Below are 18,174 nucleotides of genomic sequence, written 5' to 3' on the forward strand. Positions count from 1 at the left end.
CCTCATCTGCCATAATACGGGACACAAGTGATTGGAGAGCAGCAGCATCTCATTCAAAACCAGGAGCATTAGTGACTCCTGGTTTCTTCCGCAGAAGCAGAGTTGGTTGCTATAGCACGATACAGCTTCATAACTCTCCACTGTAAGAGACTGGCTGCTGTCAGAGAACATCTGATGCTGAGCACTGGCCTTCCCAGGAAGTGTTTTTCCCCTCAGATGTTCGCCCTCTTCATCCATTCCCCATAAAAAAGAAGGCTGTCAGCTGAGGACAGTGGCATAGAGATGCATTTTTAAAACTCCTGGCTTCCTGGCATAGAGCTGCCTTTTCACCTCAGTGGATTCATACTACACATTGACAGTACAGTACACTAGGATTTGAAGAAAAGTGAATTTCAGTTGAGGTAGCCATAACAGCCAGGTAGACCATTTTGAATTCAACATTTATATTAAGACTTGTCACAACAGGGTAAACAAAAGTTTTCAATTATGAGCTGAATCTAAATATGTTGAACATGATACATGAAATTAAATTGAGAGAACAAGTGACTTAGCACAGATTTAATTTTGCTACAGTAGATCACAGTTACCAGCAACCATACTGATCCACATGGACTGTGATGTGTTAGTCATGAAGTTACAGAAAGTTTACTCAGGAAAAAAAAAAAAAAAGAAAAGAGGGGGAGAGGGATGAACCATAAATTTCAGGAGCTTCAGCACTAGTCAGAAAACAGTTGCAATTGGTATTTTTTTCACCTTGATCAAAGAATCTCTTTTTAGTTTACAATTATCAAGAATCTCCTACACACAAAGATCTCAAAAACACGTTTGTTAGCAATACCAATAAGGAGAGTTTAGTAACTCTTACAAATGTGATTATAATTAACATTTCAAATGTTAATAGTATACAGTCTGTTCTTTTGTATAAGGGCAGCCTTTAAAACCAATAAAAGGCAGCTGTTTATTGTTCCAACTAACTTCTTTTTCTTTATGCAGACATGACTTCTACATTAAATTATTTCAACCTCTAATAAACTTTATCACACTACTAAATGCTAGAAAAATACAATAGTAATCAGTTTTCACAGCTTTTTAAAAATTCTTAAAAGAAAGAAAAGCAAACCTTTTTTCTGAGCTCTGATTCCCCAGCTTCGTAACCAATTAGCATAAAAACAGATGAAACACAACAGTTACCTAAAAGCTCCTGGGTTGGTCCTGCCAAGTCCCAGCACAAGGGATTCTGTAATTTCCATGCTCTCAGAGCGCATCATTGGAACTATGTGCTTAAACAGGGAGGAAGGGGATGGAATGCCAATGATCTAAGAAGAAAACCAGAATAAACCAGAGTGTAGTAGTTATCAAACAATCAGGTATGACATTAAAACATCTGCTGTTATTTTACAGTCTTCTCACACTGATCAGTGACTTAAAATGATAAAAATTAAATTTTTCATCTATGACATGGAAAAACACTTTCTGAAATAGTAAAATAGTATTAACTACTTCTCCATTCCTCATATAATTGAATTTTAACCGTCAGATGACAATGAATGGCTCAATATGATAAACAGATGCTTTACATGTTTAGTGTATCTGCCCTCCTTAGGGAGTGGAAGCAGACTTCTGGGTCCAACCCCTTGGACTCCATTGTGGCTCTCGAATAGATTGAAGCTTTCTGTCTACAGTTTCTCAGATTTAGGGAAAGGATCTTGGTAACAAACAAATGGAATAGGCTGCTTCTGCCAAAAATCTGCTGCATAGTCCATGAGTTATTTTCACCTCTACTGTACCTTCTACTGGAAGCCAAAAAGGAGAAGAACAAAAAGAGGAAAAAAAAATAAAATCATGTCTGAATAGGTCACTGCTTCAGTTACTGAAGTGAGAGGCTATTTGCTCAGAATTGCAGAAGTTTACTGACAGCAAAAAAAAAAAAATCCCTCAATGGTAAACAAAACATTCCCTTATTACCACTAGATAAGACTTTGAGACTGGGTTAACATTTTCATGGCATGATCTGATTTTGCCTTAAAAAACATAAGCAGAAAAGCCTCCACAGCATGGACTGGGAGAAGTGAACAGAAACACTATCCTAAACGAAAGACAAATGTATATTAAAACATGTTTTCAGACAAATTACACAAGTTTCCAAGAATCATTACAGTTTTTATGAGGCTCAGGTGCTTTTACTTCCAATAGCACATAGACTTATTTAAAATTAAGCATTAGAAGAACCTACTCTTGAATCAATGCTATAACCACTGTCAGGAGTAGACGCCAGCGTCTCAGGAGGGGAACATCTCACAGAGCCTGTGGAGGTGGAGGAGTTTGAAGAAGATGCTGCACTGCAGCAAAGAACCAGGTAGTTTCTCCAGAGCCCAATATAGGAGTCACTGCTTGTAGTAGTATTCACTTTCTTTGCATTGATAGGGCTGCTATTATTGAAAAAAACCAAAACCAACAAAAAACAAACATCAAAAGCTCAGTATAGTAAATAAAGCTCACCAGGTTTCACTTTGGTTTCTACTCAGTTTACTTTTCAATTATGCATATGCCATTGCTTCCAAAATTGTTATCAAGGTAAACTCTGAATAAATTATTCAGAACAGTACATCAGTAATGTATGCTCTTATAGTCAAATCTGTTGAACTACAATATTGCTAAAGGCATGAATAAATTAATCTTCCTAGCAGATAACTTTTTTCCAGCTAGAACTACTTTAATTCTTTGTTATTAAACCCACAGAAAATATTAACCTCACTGAAACATAATGACATTACAATGATGACAAATCTTGAAAGAATACTCAATATAATATATTGTATTTATTTTAGAAATTAACTTACTTTATATCCACTTGTGGAGACAGCAGTTGGAGTCGAGTATAAGCAAACGTCCAAGCATAGCTTACAGCTGTTGGGCAGTGTTTTGGAAGATTTTCCTGTTTCATAAAACTTGAGAGGCTTATAATCCATGGATCTTGGCCTTGAGTCACATGTGCAAATATCCATATATGTGACGGACTGATCACATCAAACTGGTGGCTGATTGGGGAGGAATTCCAGTCAGCCAGAGTCTGCAAATCTATTGAACTGGGACAGTACAGTAAAGTAGTCTGTGTGCATTAAAAAAGAGAACAAAGCAATATTTAATACCCATGTATATTAAATAACTTAATTGTTAAATATCTAATAAAGTATTAGTGTCAAAACCACATTTGGAATAACTACAACATATTACTTAATCTATGGGTTTTTAAAAGAAGTTCCTAATGTGAGCAGTTTTATAAACATGCTGTTTGGGAAGCAACTGGATACTAGAAATAGTAAATTGTAGAAAAAGGCTCAGTGATTTAATTATCCCAAAAGATTCTGGAGTCTCAAAGTCTTACTACTGAATTCCAACTTGTTTCCTAAACCTAAAATCAGAAGACCTTCTCCTTGATAAGTTAAGGATAAAACATATAAACATGGAATTCAGTTGTTATTCATTGATAGTTATTATAGCTTTCATCAGGGATAAAGGACACATTGGCTGTTAAGACACTGTATCACTGCAGAAAAAGGCAGTGGCCTTTGCTTCAAAGAAATTGTAATCTATGAGCAAGATGAGAAAAAACAGATACAACTGTCTGTGTGTATATGGTGGTCATAATGGCACACTATTGGTCAGAAAGCATACAATGGTTGTATCAGCCTCACAACATTCCTCAAATTTTTGAGGCTTTTTTTTTCCCTTGGTTGGATTGGTTTGTTTGACTGGTTGGTTCCTTTAAGGTGATAAATTGCTGATAAAGTTAGTATGAACACAGTGACAGTACATAGTGACAGCATCATTTAAAAGAAATACAATTTATTTGGGACAGTTTTTCAGAATTACCTCATCTTACATCCAACTTAACATAAAAACACTTCTACCTGGTCAGCCCCAGTGAGATGTATGAAACTCTCCAGGATAGTAGCACTTAGTCTGTCCATTACATCTATAGCCAACTCATCATCACTCTACAAAAGAAAAAAAACACAAAGCACAAAAAGCAAAAAGAAAATCAAGAGAAAAGTAGTTTCATTAAGCAGTCACAAGAATGGGTCATTGACTCTTACCTTAGAAATTTCTAAAAGTGTGAACAAGGCCCTTATTTCTCTGAGAACGCTGACAGCTAATCTCCTGGTGGCAGGCCTTGTGCTGCAAAGGATGACCAAAGCAAAACCTTCCACCACATGAAATACACTGGAATAAAGGGTCCTCTCCAAAGGAAGGGTATGGGCAGCCCCATTGGATACACCACGCTAAGAAAAAGATCACAGAAGTTAAGCAAATTAAGAAAAAATGCAACCAAGCTATAGTGCCACTATAGGCTATGGCAGAATTTATCATAAGGTATTTAAATCTTGTTTGGCTACTAGTGAAATTTTGCATTATGAGAATGGCACGATAGCAGGGTTGGGTTTTTTTCAGCACCTCTCTGAATTCAGTCCAAACAAGTATCACAAGAAAGTCTTTCTTCTTTCACTTTCTCAAGAGAATGATGCACTGAGGGCAAAATTAAAATAAGTAGGTAATACTCTTTACATATAGGATTGTATAAAATTAAACTATTTGAACCCTTTCTGTTTGTTAGTAAGGAATGGTGCTTTTTTTTTTTATTTCTACTGCTTAACCACTCCTACTTAATATATTTCCAGTTACACATGATGACTTTTCATGTAAGCAAAATCGTGGCCATGAACTAGTGTTCAGGGAATATTTAATACTATTAAAGTAATTTTTTTTGTCAAAAATGCTGATTTTAAATAATAGATCTAAAAATCTTCAAGCAATGTAAGTTGAATTTTTATTACTTAACAAAACCAATAAGCCTATTAATAAAATTGTACGTAGATTCAAACGACTTCTTAACAAAGGACTTTATTTAGAAATACCTGAGAATCTTGGTTTTTATTGTGCATTTGGGCTGCTTGTTTCCACTGATTTATGAGCTGCACTAACATTTTTACTGCATTGTCAAGAAGCGTTGGGTGGACGTCAGTCACTTCACGCACAATAAAATACACAAATCCTGAAAGAACATCTTCCCGCCAATCTGGAAAATCAAGCATTAATGCTTGGAGAGTATTGAAAGCCAAGGCACGAAGTTCTTCATCCATATGAATTGTCAGCCTGTTTAGAAAAAACACCAGTATCATCACCCTAGATTGGCATACCCTTAACCAGACTTCATATAATTAAAGTTTGGTGTTAACTCTTCCTTCTTTACTGTACAACGTAGAATACTTCCACACAGATAAAGCAGCTTTACCTTGGATATGAGAAAAAAAAAACCCCAAAACAAACAAAAAATCCCTTTGCATATATATTTTAAAATATGTCTCAGTTTGCTATGGTAGAAGAAACTTATCCAGTACTGTATTATTACTTAATACTTCATGTCTTTTATGTGATTTTTGACACTGAAGAAAAAATGTTAGAAAAATCTTATTCTTTCAAATTATTACTAATTTATTAATATATGTCACTCAACACATTATATGCAACCGAATTTATAATTTCAAAGCTAAAAGCTATCTTGTATTTCTGCACCAAGGTCATTCTTGCATTAAGAATAAAAAAATTAAAAAGAGGAAGGTCTGTCACTCTAGTAATATATAAAGACCGTCTGCACGTACCATACTACATATTCTCCCTGAATGCTCAGTTTACCCATCTGCAAACACGTGGCTGCCCAGTTGTCTCAACTGCTTATCAGTACTGATAAGGCACATTTAATTTAAATTGAGGTAAGAGATGGAAGAATATGGGTAGTGTTGGACCAAAAAAAAAATGGAATAAGGAAGAAGGGTTAGTAGAAAACAAGAAAAAAAGTTTCCCATAAGTGCTTGTCTCACATTTTGGTAATGTTAAACAAGAATGCCTTTATGATAATCTACAGTATTAGCAGGGGGGGGCGGAGTATGTCAGTAGTAACAAAAAGATAAGACAATTACAAAAAACAAGCAAAGCAACAGAAATAAATTCCTACTTTGCAAAAAAATCCTCTCTAAAAATAAGTGCAGATCTTTAGGATAAATTTATCTCCTGCTACCCTGGCCAGTAACATTTGGCCAACTGCAGAAGGTATGCAGGAATAGGAGGAATGGATTCTGTATGCAGTGGACTCACACTACATACTGCACTGACAAACTCCCATACACACAGGATTAAAAAAAACCCAAAACATCCACTCAAAGCAGAATTTATTTCCCTTACCTTGCAAGCAATTCAATGAGGTCAGTCCTACTCATGCCATCTGGAATCAGTCTTGGGATAGCAGCAATACAAGTTCTGAACAAATCTATCTTAGGTTTTCTCTCACCCCTACAAAAACAGTTTATAACCAACAAAACAAATCTACTTCAGTACACCACAAATACTTTCAATTTCATGTCAAAACTAAGGAGCTAATAAAAATTTTTATCATTAATTAATGAAATCAGCATTCATTTAATAGTCAAGTAAAAAGCCAACAATTGTAATGCATTAACGATGGCATCTGCAACATCACAGCATAAATATATGACATAACTGTGACAGTGAAAATATTTTAATCCAGTACATACGTAATCATGTCTTCAGGTTCTTTATTGGACATCTGCACACTAGTCATGCACATGGGCCTTCCCACTTCTTTGTCCAAATGCCTGAGAATGCTGTCTAGCGCTTTTCTGACTTGAGGGTAGTATATGGACATTCCTGAAAAGCCAAAGAGTTACGATCATCTCTTTCTTTTGTTCCCACTTAATTTTCACATTTATATGAAAATATCTGACACTTATTCAGCTTAGGACAAAATTCTTCTTGTAAAAAGATGACATGAAACACACTAAGTGTCAAAAGAAATGCATATCAAATAAGTAGCAGGAGGTATTATACGAAAGTAGAAGTTTCTTTCAGAAAGAATATAAACAAGGAAGCAACCATTAGTTACTTTTCTTTTTTCTCAGTTCTGAGCATTTTACTTCTAGTTTAAATTTTACAGGTTGAAACAGTCCTTGAGAGATGACCGCTTCATCCACAGAAGATCAATAGTGGACAGGGATCAAAATTGCCTTACTCCTCTTCAGCTGTGGGACATTTGGGACATTTTAGAATGACATCAAGAGAACAAAAACTGCCATGCTATTTACCACACTAACTGCACTCAGGTTTCTTTGTGCTAATTTGGCAGTCCAAAACACTTCTAAAAAAGCCATGGATTTGGTCTCGTACACCAGAAGGTCAATATTGTCTAGCAGCCCTCTCTAAAGAACCAACACAATTCTGTTAAAACAGGTTGTCATTAGATTCTTGCTGACAAAATAAATACAGAAATACAGTTACATAAAGGTGCTGCTTGAGAATAATTGAGAACATATGAGCACATATTGCAACGCCAACTTACAAAAGAATACAACATACCAATAACTTTTGCTTCCTCATCTGTCAGCGTTTTATTAAGAAAAATTTTCTTCACACGCAGAGTATTTCCTGAGGGAAGAACAACTCCTGTTGTTGGCATTGGTGGTTCACCATCTTTCTGCTGCAAGCTATCTGCTATGACAAGGAAGACTCTGAGGCCAATATTCATCCTCTTCAATAGCAAAAAAAGGAAGGGAAAGGAAAGGGAAAACAGAAGGAATTACAACATTAAAGTAACGCAGATGACGAACAACACGAATTGCATTTTTCCTCTCTTTTAAATGGACAGCAGTACAGTTCCAGTAGGACAGGTATTATTTGTTACACATTAGGCTAATGAAAGTAACAAGAATAAAGTTCAAGTCTTTAGTGCGTCCTGACAACTCTGATTCCAGCTAACTGACTTGGCACAGGCTAATGTATCAAATATTTCATAGTACAGAACATTAAAGGAGTTTATATGAATCTTGAGAATGGCATACTGAAGACAGACATTGCTTAGACTGGGTCTTCAACCATAAGCGCTAGGTACAGCTTCCCTGAAAAAATGCTTTACAGTTATACTGAAATTATTTTTGAAATTAGTCTGAACTGCAGTACTGCTGGTAGCTTACTCACCAGAAATGAAACAGCAGCTGTGTATGACTACAATTACTTTAGTTTTACCAGAAGACCCCTTCAGATATTCATCGATCTGTTTCCATTCAGGCTCAAAAACAGTTAGCCACTTTACCCCAAAAATTCCCCCAATGCCCTGTGCTTGCTGCATACAAGGAATGAGCTTTTTTTACCTCTGGATTAATAGTGAAGGTTTTAGGTGATTTTCCAACACTAAGAAGATCAAATATTATTTCTTTCATTGCAAAATCCAAACGTTCCTATAAAGGAAAATAGATTGATCATCTCTTTTCTGTTAATATGCATAGTTTAATTTCTTGGCTTTGCACAGGTGCTGGGTATCATGTCTTAAAAGTTAGGGAAAAAAAGTTTTTTTAATTCTTTTTTTTCCTATTTATTCTTAGGGTTTAATGTTCTTTTTTAAATATAGTACAACACAGCTCATCCCCCGATATGGCTGAACCATTTCCCCTGAAAAAATTCCCAGACAATTCTGCTCAGGTCAAACACATTTCTACAAATGAGCTGATAAAATTAGTGCTAAAAAGAGGAGCCCTAGGAAACAAATATATACTGTGAAGGGTTGAGTGTCCTGTCTCATCCCTGTATGACCAGATGCAAACAATCTTGGAAGCTGAAGCACAGACAAGCTATCTGTAAGACAGGAAAACATGTCTCTAATCTATAAGGTTACAGATGAATGAGAGTTTACTTGTTAGATCATACCATGCATTTGGATAGAAGGACAACAGAAGCACCTAAAATAATATAAATCATAATGCAACACTAATTGCACACTACGGTATGCATTCCATATTTTTTCTGTCTGCAGAGGCTATTCTCCAGGCTAAATGTAAGTAGATATTATGGCTCAAATGCTTTGTCCCTTATAAAAATATTATAATGGACACACTAATTACAACATGCAATACAAATGTAAATATTAATCATCATAATGTTCATACACAACAGTTGTTGACATTTAAGTAAAATAATTTTGCCACTAGTACAGAGTGAGTCTTTTAATTTGTTACACGTATTTGGGGAAATCCTAGTCAAGATATAAGACCACTAATTCAGTGCAAATATTTCAAACCTGAAACTTCAATTTACATTGCTTTAATTTACATTTACATTACAATTCTCATTTAATAGGATGAAATAATGTTCATCATATTCTTATAGCTCTACCTACACGTACACTTACCTGAGCAATGAACTGAATAATCTTCACAAATATATTCAGAGGTGTATCTCGTGGGACCACACTACGAGATCCTTTTGGAAAAAGTGCTGAAACAATGCTCATGAGACGGCTACAAGAATTTAGAAACAAAAAGAAATTTAAAAAAAAACTTCTAAAAATCACTTTTTATAATAGCACAGATCTTACCGTTCAGATCAAAAAAAAAGGGGTTGCTACTAAACAATACAGAAGCATATGACAGGCAGGAGCACCTACAGAAAGTACAGCTCTCTACTGTCACAGGCAACAGTATCACAGGTTCATTTATGAATCGACCAAGATTCTCCTTTAAATTACTAAGTAACAGTCAGGGAGTAGAAAAAGCTGAATGACTACTCCAAATTCTCATTATGCTAATTTATAAAGAGAACCTTTCAATTTCCCACTTATACTTAGTGACGGTCATTTCATACCCTATCTGTTCTGGTACCACTGATGCCTTTTTACTTTAATAAATCTTATCTCTGCACCCTCTTCTATCCTTGCAAAGACAATCATAAACTCTATTCTTTCTCCTCCTCAAAAGTTATCAAGTTCTTCTGGTTTTCTCTATTAAGATGAAGTCTTCCTCAACTAGATCATCCCTGAATGGGCTTCAAGATCTCTTAATACCACTGGCGGGAAAAAAAGCCCCACCAATCAATAGTTTAAAATCATTTGTATAATGAACTTACCTTTGTGTTACAGTGTTGCTTTCACATTTTATTCTAATAACATAGACCCACAACAACCTATACAAAGATTCCAGTGCAACTCGAGACATTTTGGGATCTTTATTCTGTAAAATAAATGAAAAATACAGTTACTGTTGCCAGTGAGACACTCAGAAAATTCTATTATTACTCTTGACTTTTGAGAATACTTTACATTTTTTAAACAATGAAAACTGATGTGTTTAATACTGACTACAAGTTTCAATGTATTTTCACAGAAACAACCCTGTATTGCATATTTCCAAAACTGCCTGAATATGTAACTAGTAATTTCAGATTATTTTACATCTGTCTCACTCTGAGAGCAGAGGAGTAACTAAAAAGCAGATATTCTTCTTGAGTTGAACACCCAAGTTGTATTGCTTCCAAGAACTTTTCTCAGAAAGCCATTGATAATGAATACCTACTTTATAGCAAACCAACTTACAGATTGTCTAAAGTACTGGGAGGGAATAGCTGCTTTGGATCATGTACAAAGTCTAAGTCCACCATTCAGTTTATGACAGCAGACAGGGTAAGTGCAGAAGAAGAGAGCGCAAAACAGGACAGGCACACAAGGATGCTTCTCTGCGTGGGCACTCCAGGCTTCACTCAACTTAGCCATTTCCTGCGGGCTGTATTAGTGTTTACTCACTTCCAACAGATTTTTATTGTAACAATTAAGCTAGCTTTTTCTTGAATTAATATAAAATTTTGTGGCATAATTCAGTTTAAAATGGAAAACAATTATTTTTTGCCTTAAAGCTGCTACTAGGAGTTTAGCTTTGCTCCTCTTAGCTCTTAGACTGTAAAACTAGCTAACATTCTTCATGCCAACTCCAGGAATCCCTCTTCCAACTAAGGATTCTTGGTGTATTTATAATCTTGAAGTGTCCAGTGAGATTCTTGGAATTGGTCATAACTATAAGAATAAACGATTCTCAGCTGTTATCTTTTTAGGTGTTCTCTCAGCTAAAACCAAAAAGCCAAATAAAAACAACAAAAAAACCCAACAAAAGAACCCCCAAAACACACCTTCCCCATCTCCAGTGAAGTCTCTCTATTTCAAGACATATCTATATGATGGCTTGAATCTAACTATTTTCACATTTTGTGGCCTCTACCACAAGTCAATGAGTCACAATAGCAGAGTACTTCGTCTTCCCAGGACGAGTGCAATTTCACAAAGGGTGTAAGTGGATCTAAGTCCATACTGTTTGAAAAGAGATGGTCTCATCCTTGGTTCCCTTCTCTGCAATCTCACTGCTCCTTTTGCACTGACTCTAGCAGTAAGAAAGTCCAACTCGCACCAGTAAGTTGATCTAAGCAACTTCATGGCCATGTCTGTGCAATAGACTATCCAAAGGAGAGTAATTTGGATGGCTTTAACACAGGTGGGTTGGGACTATTGGTTTTGGCAGCAGCCTACTTTAAGAATGGCTAAAAGCCTATCACAAAATCACAGAGGCAAAAGTGGTACTTCACAGCCAAATAACATACATGACTGCTTATCAGAATATTCCAGGGAATAGCTTAACCCAGTCTATGTCAGTGACAATGCTGTTCTACCTTCCCTTCACACTCATCAATGTGTTCCTGTCATCGTCTCTGAACTGGCACACCTGCAGCTAGGCAGTGGGTAAATTTAGGAAGGTGATTTGAACAAAATCCAACCAGTCAAAAGTTACATGTCCCTGGTTACTATTCCGACAGGCAACTGTCCCACTGTGCAGTTGATTTAGCAGCAGGGCTACTGTGAGGAAGAAGCATTATCAAAGTCTATCTGAAATGCAGTGTCTATAACTGAGTAATGCTTCAGTTTTCTTATTTCTAATATTCCAAAGGGGAGCTTAATTTACAGGTCCAGAAGAAAACTAAAAATTTACTAGTGGCTTTCAATCATCTTATTAAAAAAAAAAAAATTGTATAGGTAGCAGATAATTTACAATGTGTTAACAACATGCCATCTGTTAGGTTTATCATCCAATAGAGGTATTTCAGATTAGTTATGATAAAGTTTGCTTCTTTGTTTAAAAAAAAAAAGGTACGAAGAGGCATTAACCTTTTGAAAAGGGTTACAAAATAAATACAAAAGTACTTCTAATTTGTTAAGCATTAAAAATCTTAATTATCTCTTCCTATAACTAGGAACTAAACAAATATGCTAGAAGAAAATGGCTTTTGGGGTCTAATTTATGGCACACTTCTTGTATACTTGGTGTTAATACGTCAGTATTTCATTTTCTCCCCGAGTTTACTGCAATTATAATACAGGATATATACCTATGTAATTCACCAACCTGGCTGAATTTCAGTCATTTTAGCTGATGCCTGACACATTTTAAATACTCTCTGTTTTTTTCCAACATAGTTCTGTTTAAAATTCTAAAACCTTTCGCATAAATTACTTCAGCTGAGAATGGAATAAGCTGTCAAGAACTGTCTCTCTGTTACGAAACCAAAAACGTAACAGCAAATCTGCATTGGTCTTACACGACCCGTTAAGACAATTCAAGGAAACTCTCAATGAAAGCAAGAAACAAAATAGCATTTTTTCCATGTTAGTCAAATGTAGCCACTTACTCAAGAAAGTACTTTTTAATATTGATGTTAAACTTTTCTTTGTTCTGAACTAAAACAATTTCTGTACTTTAAAACCTGCAAAACCAACAGTGTAAGTAAAAGTCTTTCAAGTTAGTGCACCGCAAGTTTCTATAGTAAATCAGTTTCACATTTTTTATTGTGAAAATGTTTCCAAGTTTGCTCACATGCAAGACACTCTGAAATGAATTACGAGAAAAAAACCATACATCTGAATAGGCAGTTTACTTCTAGTGGAAACATGAGCTGCTGTTTAGGGAAACTACCTGTGATATTGATACTCAATCTCACAAAGCCACATTTTCACCCTCAAGGGAAAACTGGTATTAGATAATTTTCTGATCTTTCTCCTTTACTTCCTAGCAAGTAAAAAAGATCTTCGAAACATTAGCTACTCTTAGTCCTGTTGCTTCTTAACAGTACTAACGGCAATTTTCCAAAGAAAGGAAAGCACAAAATACAACAATTAACATAAAACAAAAAAAAGTATTTACATGAGACAAAGCAACGTTCACTGAGTTATAACAACATATTAACTCACCTGCAGTGTTTCTATTTGTTTTCTGATACTGTTGTTAGATGGCATCTAAATAAAGCAATGTGAGACAGCAAAACATAACAAACATGAGAATGGGAGGCACATGCATGTTAGATGAAAAAAAGCACAAAAACAACAGATAGCTGTCTAGTAAGGACTCTATTCAGTAGAAATACAGGTTTTGCTACAGTGGCAGAAAACGTTCCTCCAGCTTTGAAGGTTTTGTAGTAACAACACTAAGGTTAAACTGTGGAAAAAAAAATCTATTCTTTTCCAGCCAACAGTGGTGCAGAATGACAGATACTTTTCATTCCCATTTCAGCAGCCTCCTCAAATGTTCCTTCCTTTCCCTGGAAGAGGTGGTAAGGATACCACAACACAACTCAGCTTCATCCAAGAATCTACCAGCTTTCTGACAAACCTGCTAAAATTAGTCTCTCGGAACACTAGTCAAAAAAGTAAGCAAAATGTTTTACAATACTGACCCAGTGTTATTGTCTGCTGAACAAATTCAGAATTTTGCCTACACTACAGAGTGTAAAGAAATACCCTGCTGGGCTCAATGCTGAAACAGCATCCCAGCTGCTTTGTGGGACAAGGCCAGTTATACCTATGCCAAGAGACATCTTTTGGTACACTCCTGGTCTAAACTGACTCTTAGAACTCACTTATCTGCTATTTGCATTGGTCCAGACCTAGAGCTATGTAATCCTTCCTCATAGAAGTGACAGCAGGAAGAAGAAAGAAAAAAAATCCCCAAACCTAGGCTTCCTCTTCCAGAAAGGCTAGGATGTTTTCCCCATGCAATAAACTTGCTTTGAAGATAACTAAAGGTAGTGTGCACTGAAACTCAGTACAAAGAGTTTACAAGGGCAATAAATATTGCTAGTATTGGATCAGGATTCATAGCATTCTCAGGAGCATTACCAAGTTGAATGTAGCGCTGACATACTGTGGGGAATGGCAGGATATGCATGTACTACACATCAGGTACTATGGAGCAACTGAGAGGACGTGAGCTTTCACACCACAGCAAATGGGAAATTGCTTAGTTCTGCCACCAAAGCGTGACCACACGATGTGTATCACCAGGTTGGAGTTTGCACTGGGCAGTCACCAGGGAATAAACTGAGCACCATCAACCCCTGACCTATGTTACCTCTTGGCAACTTGCTAATGGGCCCGTAATCTTCGTAGAATATCCCTGTGACAGAGTCTAAGTGTTGTCATTATTTCAATTGTTAATTTTAAGTAATACGGTAGAAGTGTAAAGTATCTCCCAGTAACTCTCACAATTACTTGATTAAATAACAAAGATGCTAGAGACAGTGGATTTGGAATCCTTATTGCATTTTACATATTTAAGTAACTACAAATAAAATAACCTTAATCATTAGGAAATCAGGAAATAAAATTAGGAATGGGAAATCTAAAAGACTAAACTGCTGTGAAATTCAGATTTATAAATTAATGAGATTATTTATCACAGACTGCATGCACTTAATTAGCTTCAGAAACAAAGGAACACATTAATTCATAGGACACATGAGGACAGTGCTGGTGTATTTTTCGAAGTTAAACTCAACAAAGTTTCTGAACAAGCTAGGCACTCAAAAAACCAATAGTATTTGGTGGGCCAAGCTAAACTAAGCCATAAAATATCCTAAATAAGTCACTGATGGCACAGCATCATAACACTGCAAATTCTGAATTGCAGAAATTCATATGCAGAATTTCTGCTGAATAGAGCCTTACAGTACACGTGTTAAGCTGTTAGTGGTTAACAAAACTAGGTAAAATATAAAATGCATGCTCAGCAACTACCAGTTAAACTCATGGGCATTTATATTTTTAATACATCCATTATCAGTAATGGACATTATGCCAGAAAAATGCAACTCCTAGATTTTAAGAAATTTTTTAAAAGCTTTAAAAACAAAAGCAAAAGCAGCTTCCATCAGCAAAATAAACAACAAACCAAAAATCAGGGCAAATATTGCAAAAGAACTGCAAATGTTAGATGAAAAATATATAAAAACCCAACAAGCAACAGAAAAGTGTGAAAGATGTCATGAAAACAAAAATATCCTTAAAAAACAATCCAAGCAGCTAAACCTGTTTCCTCCTGACTTCGTGATGCTTTACGTATTTTACTAATAAGCTTCGGAACTGTCACTCATAGATCACCAGAATGAATATTGTGAAGGTGGATCAAAGAATTCATTAGAATTACCAAAATTAATACATTAGGCAAAATCATGAACTACTTTCATCAAAATTAAGGAAAGAACACGTACAACAATGAATGCTACAAGAAAGTCACTAAAACAAATCCCTAATTTCTAAGTATCTTGAGCTCTTTATCGATCAGCTGATGTTCACAATGCTATCAACTGAAGCCATGAGTTAAAGGGACACTGTAACTTTTATTTGGAAAATATATATCACAGGCTGTAGGTAAAATCTCTTTTCTGGACTCCAAATTAATTTTCTATTCCTTCAACAAGTGAACAAGAGAGAGAACTTTTGCACTTATTATACATTCTGCTTAGAAGAGAAGATAAACCATTTATTTTCTCATATATAATTTGCACATGAAGAATTACAGTTTGTACTTTCTCTGGCATAAATAGCATTTATTAGTAGATACTTCTGCAGATTTTACTCAATAAAACTGATGATCCTCAAGGGGGCCACATCTATTTCCTGCACTACATAGCATCACAAAAACTTACTACTAAGTTTAATAGTAATGAAGATATTTAATTAAAAAAAAAAAAATCACAGTGTCCTTTTAAACAGCCAAATATTGTTTATTTGACACAAGAATGCTGAGAACAAATCAGAGTAAGTGTTATTGATTTGTGACAGTTCCTGTATTGAAAAGTAGTCTTACCTTTAGATGTGACAAACAGTTCTGCAGGAAAACGTGCCAGTTATTTAAAAAAAACTGTTTCTGACTGACACACAACAGGCAGGTGATCAATGGATACAAAGCCTGTGAGTAGGGGGGAAAAAAGAGTTGATCAAACTGCTCTTTGCAAATCTTGTACACTGAAAATGAGACACACAGTCTCTCACTCTCACAGTTTTAGCACAGCAGCATTTCCCCTGCACTAGGACATGCACGCCAGGCACGGTGTCCTGGGTGTAAGTTATGTGCTGTAAGAGCTCATGGTGTAAGGGGCAGTGGGACCACGGTGAAGATCATTCCCTAGCAAGGCCTGATCTCAAACAAAGACTGCGAGCAGATCTTGCCCTTCGCACAACATTCGCTCCTTCCCTGCAACCAGGTGATTCAATTCATAGGGTCCTACATGCTGGGAGAGGGAACAGCCTCTAAGAAGAGTATTCAGTAAAAATACCATCAACTCAGTAAAAACCGAGGCAGACTTTAGGTTGTCAGAAATGTCACTTCTCCTCAAGGTCTACTCTTAGTAAGGAACGAAGCACCATTTAACAAAGTCTGTGATTGTGCAGACTAGCATGACTTTGCTTTGCTTTAGGAACATAAGATTTGTTTAAACACCACATACTTTACCAGAATACATAATGGTCATTAATAACAAATCTGACTGCAGATTATCTTGCTATGGAGCACAATTAAAGAATGAGGATGAATAGGTAAATTGTAAACTTGGTGTGACAATGTTCCTGATTTCACAAATAAAATGACATTGTGAATACAAACATCAATTATTTTATGTTACTCTTACATAAGGAGTTTGACAAGGACATAGGCTTTATACCAGAAAGTAAAGCTCATCCCTAACATGAAAGTGAGGATAAATAATTTTAAATTCACTTGCATTTACTGAATATGCCAATTGTAATGCAAAATTTAGCTCTGGCAAACTGAAGGGAATCAACTTGAAACACGGTTGACATGGTCATCAAGAATTACCAAATACTACATTAATAAGAGATTTAAATACTTGCTAAGATGCAGTCTTAGGGGAAAAGCTAAGATGCAGTCTTACCGGAAAAAAAAGCCATAGATATTTATATCCAAAAGATATAATAAAAAATATTGGAAAAAGAAAAACAAAGTGTATGAAGGAAAAAACAGGCAGAGCAGGGCTATTAACTGGCTGTTATTTTGCTGGAAAAGTCTTATCTGACACTTCCATCTTTTAATTAAACATAATTTAAATACACAGACTCCCTGAATGCAAGCTTTTTAGAGGAGACATTAGGTTAAGTACCTCTGTGCTAAAACCCACTAAAATAATCAAAACCAAGCATTGATTTCAATACAAACTCACAAGTGAGATAATAGTGCACGTATCTTGCACAAAGAAACAAAAAAAATTAGAGCAAATGTGCATACACAGAGTGAATTTAATTGTACTTGAAAGTTAAGATTTAAATTAATACAGCTGTTAGCTTTTCCTCATATAACGTATGAGCTTAAAAGTCTAAGAGGAGCAAAATGGAGAATCTGAAATATTTCTTTAAAGTACCAGTGAATGCTTCTTTCTTGAACTCAATTCAAAGGTAGTCTGATAAAGCATCTCCACAAAATTTTTCAAACATGGCACATTCACTTCATTTTTAACAGCCTATTAAAAAAAAAATAGACACATAAATGGGTTTAAAAGTTTATACAGAAGGCAATTTAAATATACATTAAGACATCCATGAATTCAAGAACATTCAGAAGTGTCACATTAGGTAAGTATTTAAGTGTATTTATTGAAATTATAAACAGAAGCATAAGAAATAATGTCATACAGTTAAAAACCAAAACAAAACAGAACAAACCCAAAACTCATTAAAAACCTCTCTGTTTTAAGAATGTAGCCTGTATTCCATACTTAAAGAAGAAGTATTTGCCACCAACTAACAAATAAAAACTAAACTGAAACTTTTAAAGTGTAATTTCATATATTTAAAAAAGTAATACCCACAACTTTGTCATTGTTCCTCTCCTCAATGCTCCCCTTTCCTTTTATGTCCTCCAGTTCTGAAAACTGAAAACTTAGGAAATTATACACAGAATTACCAGCCAACCAACCATTTAAGTGGTCTTTGTTCAGCTTTTAGAATTA

At 35.5% G+C, this 18,174-nt stretch overlaps 1 protein-coding gene across 1 annotated transcript in view; it reads right to left on the reverse strand.

The window, feature by feature from the left end:
• Nucleotides 1-18,174, reverse strand: part of LOC104529897 (protein furry homolog-like) — a gene marked incomplete at its 3' end in the record, with an annotated part of 54,891 nt that overhangs the window by 17,187 nt on the left and 19,530 nt on the right. Inside the window, exons 9-23 of the mRNA XM_010174335.1 lie at nt 17,587-17,685; nt 16,020-16,121; nt 13,127-13,171; nt 9,967-10,070; nt 9,254-9,362; nt 8,220-8,306; nt 7,429-7,600; nt 6,591-6,723; nt 6,241-6,348; nt 4,917-5,154; nt 4,098-4,283; nt 3,912-3,998; nt 2,841-3,109; nt 2,234-2,429; nt 1,192-1,316 (exon numbers count right to left, since the gene is read on the reverse strand). Coding sequence (XP_010172637.1) covers nt 1,192-1,316; nt 2,234-2,429; nt 2,841-3,109; nt 3,912-3,998; nt 4,098-4,283; nt 4,917-5,154; nt 6,241-6,348; nt 6,591-6,723; nt 7,429-7,600; nt 8,220-8,306; nt 9,254-9,362; nt 9,967-10,070; nt 13,127-13,171; nt 16,020-16,121; nt 17,587-17,685 — 2,060 coding nt within the window. The remainder of the gene's footprint in view (nt 1-1,191; nt 1,317-2,233; nt 2,430-2,840; nt 3,110-3,911; nt 3,999-4,097; nt 4,284-4,916; nt 5,155-6,240; nt 6,349-6,590; nt 6,724-7,428; nt 7,601-8,219; nt 8,307-9,253; nt 9,363-9,966; nt 10,071-13,126; nt 13,172-16,019; nt 16,122-17,586; nt 17,686-18,174) is intronic.

The sequence above is a fragment of the Antrostomus carolinensis genome, unplaced genomic scaffold, assembly GCF_000700745.2.
Source record: "Antrostomus carolinensis isolate BGI_N321 unplaced genomic scaffold, ASM70074v2 scaffold6558, whole genome shotgun sequence".
Classification (NCBI taxonomy): domain Eukaryota; kingdom Metazoa; phylum Chordata; class Aves; order Caprimulgiformes; family Caprimulgidae; genus Antrostomus; species Antrostomus carolinensis.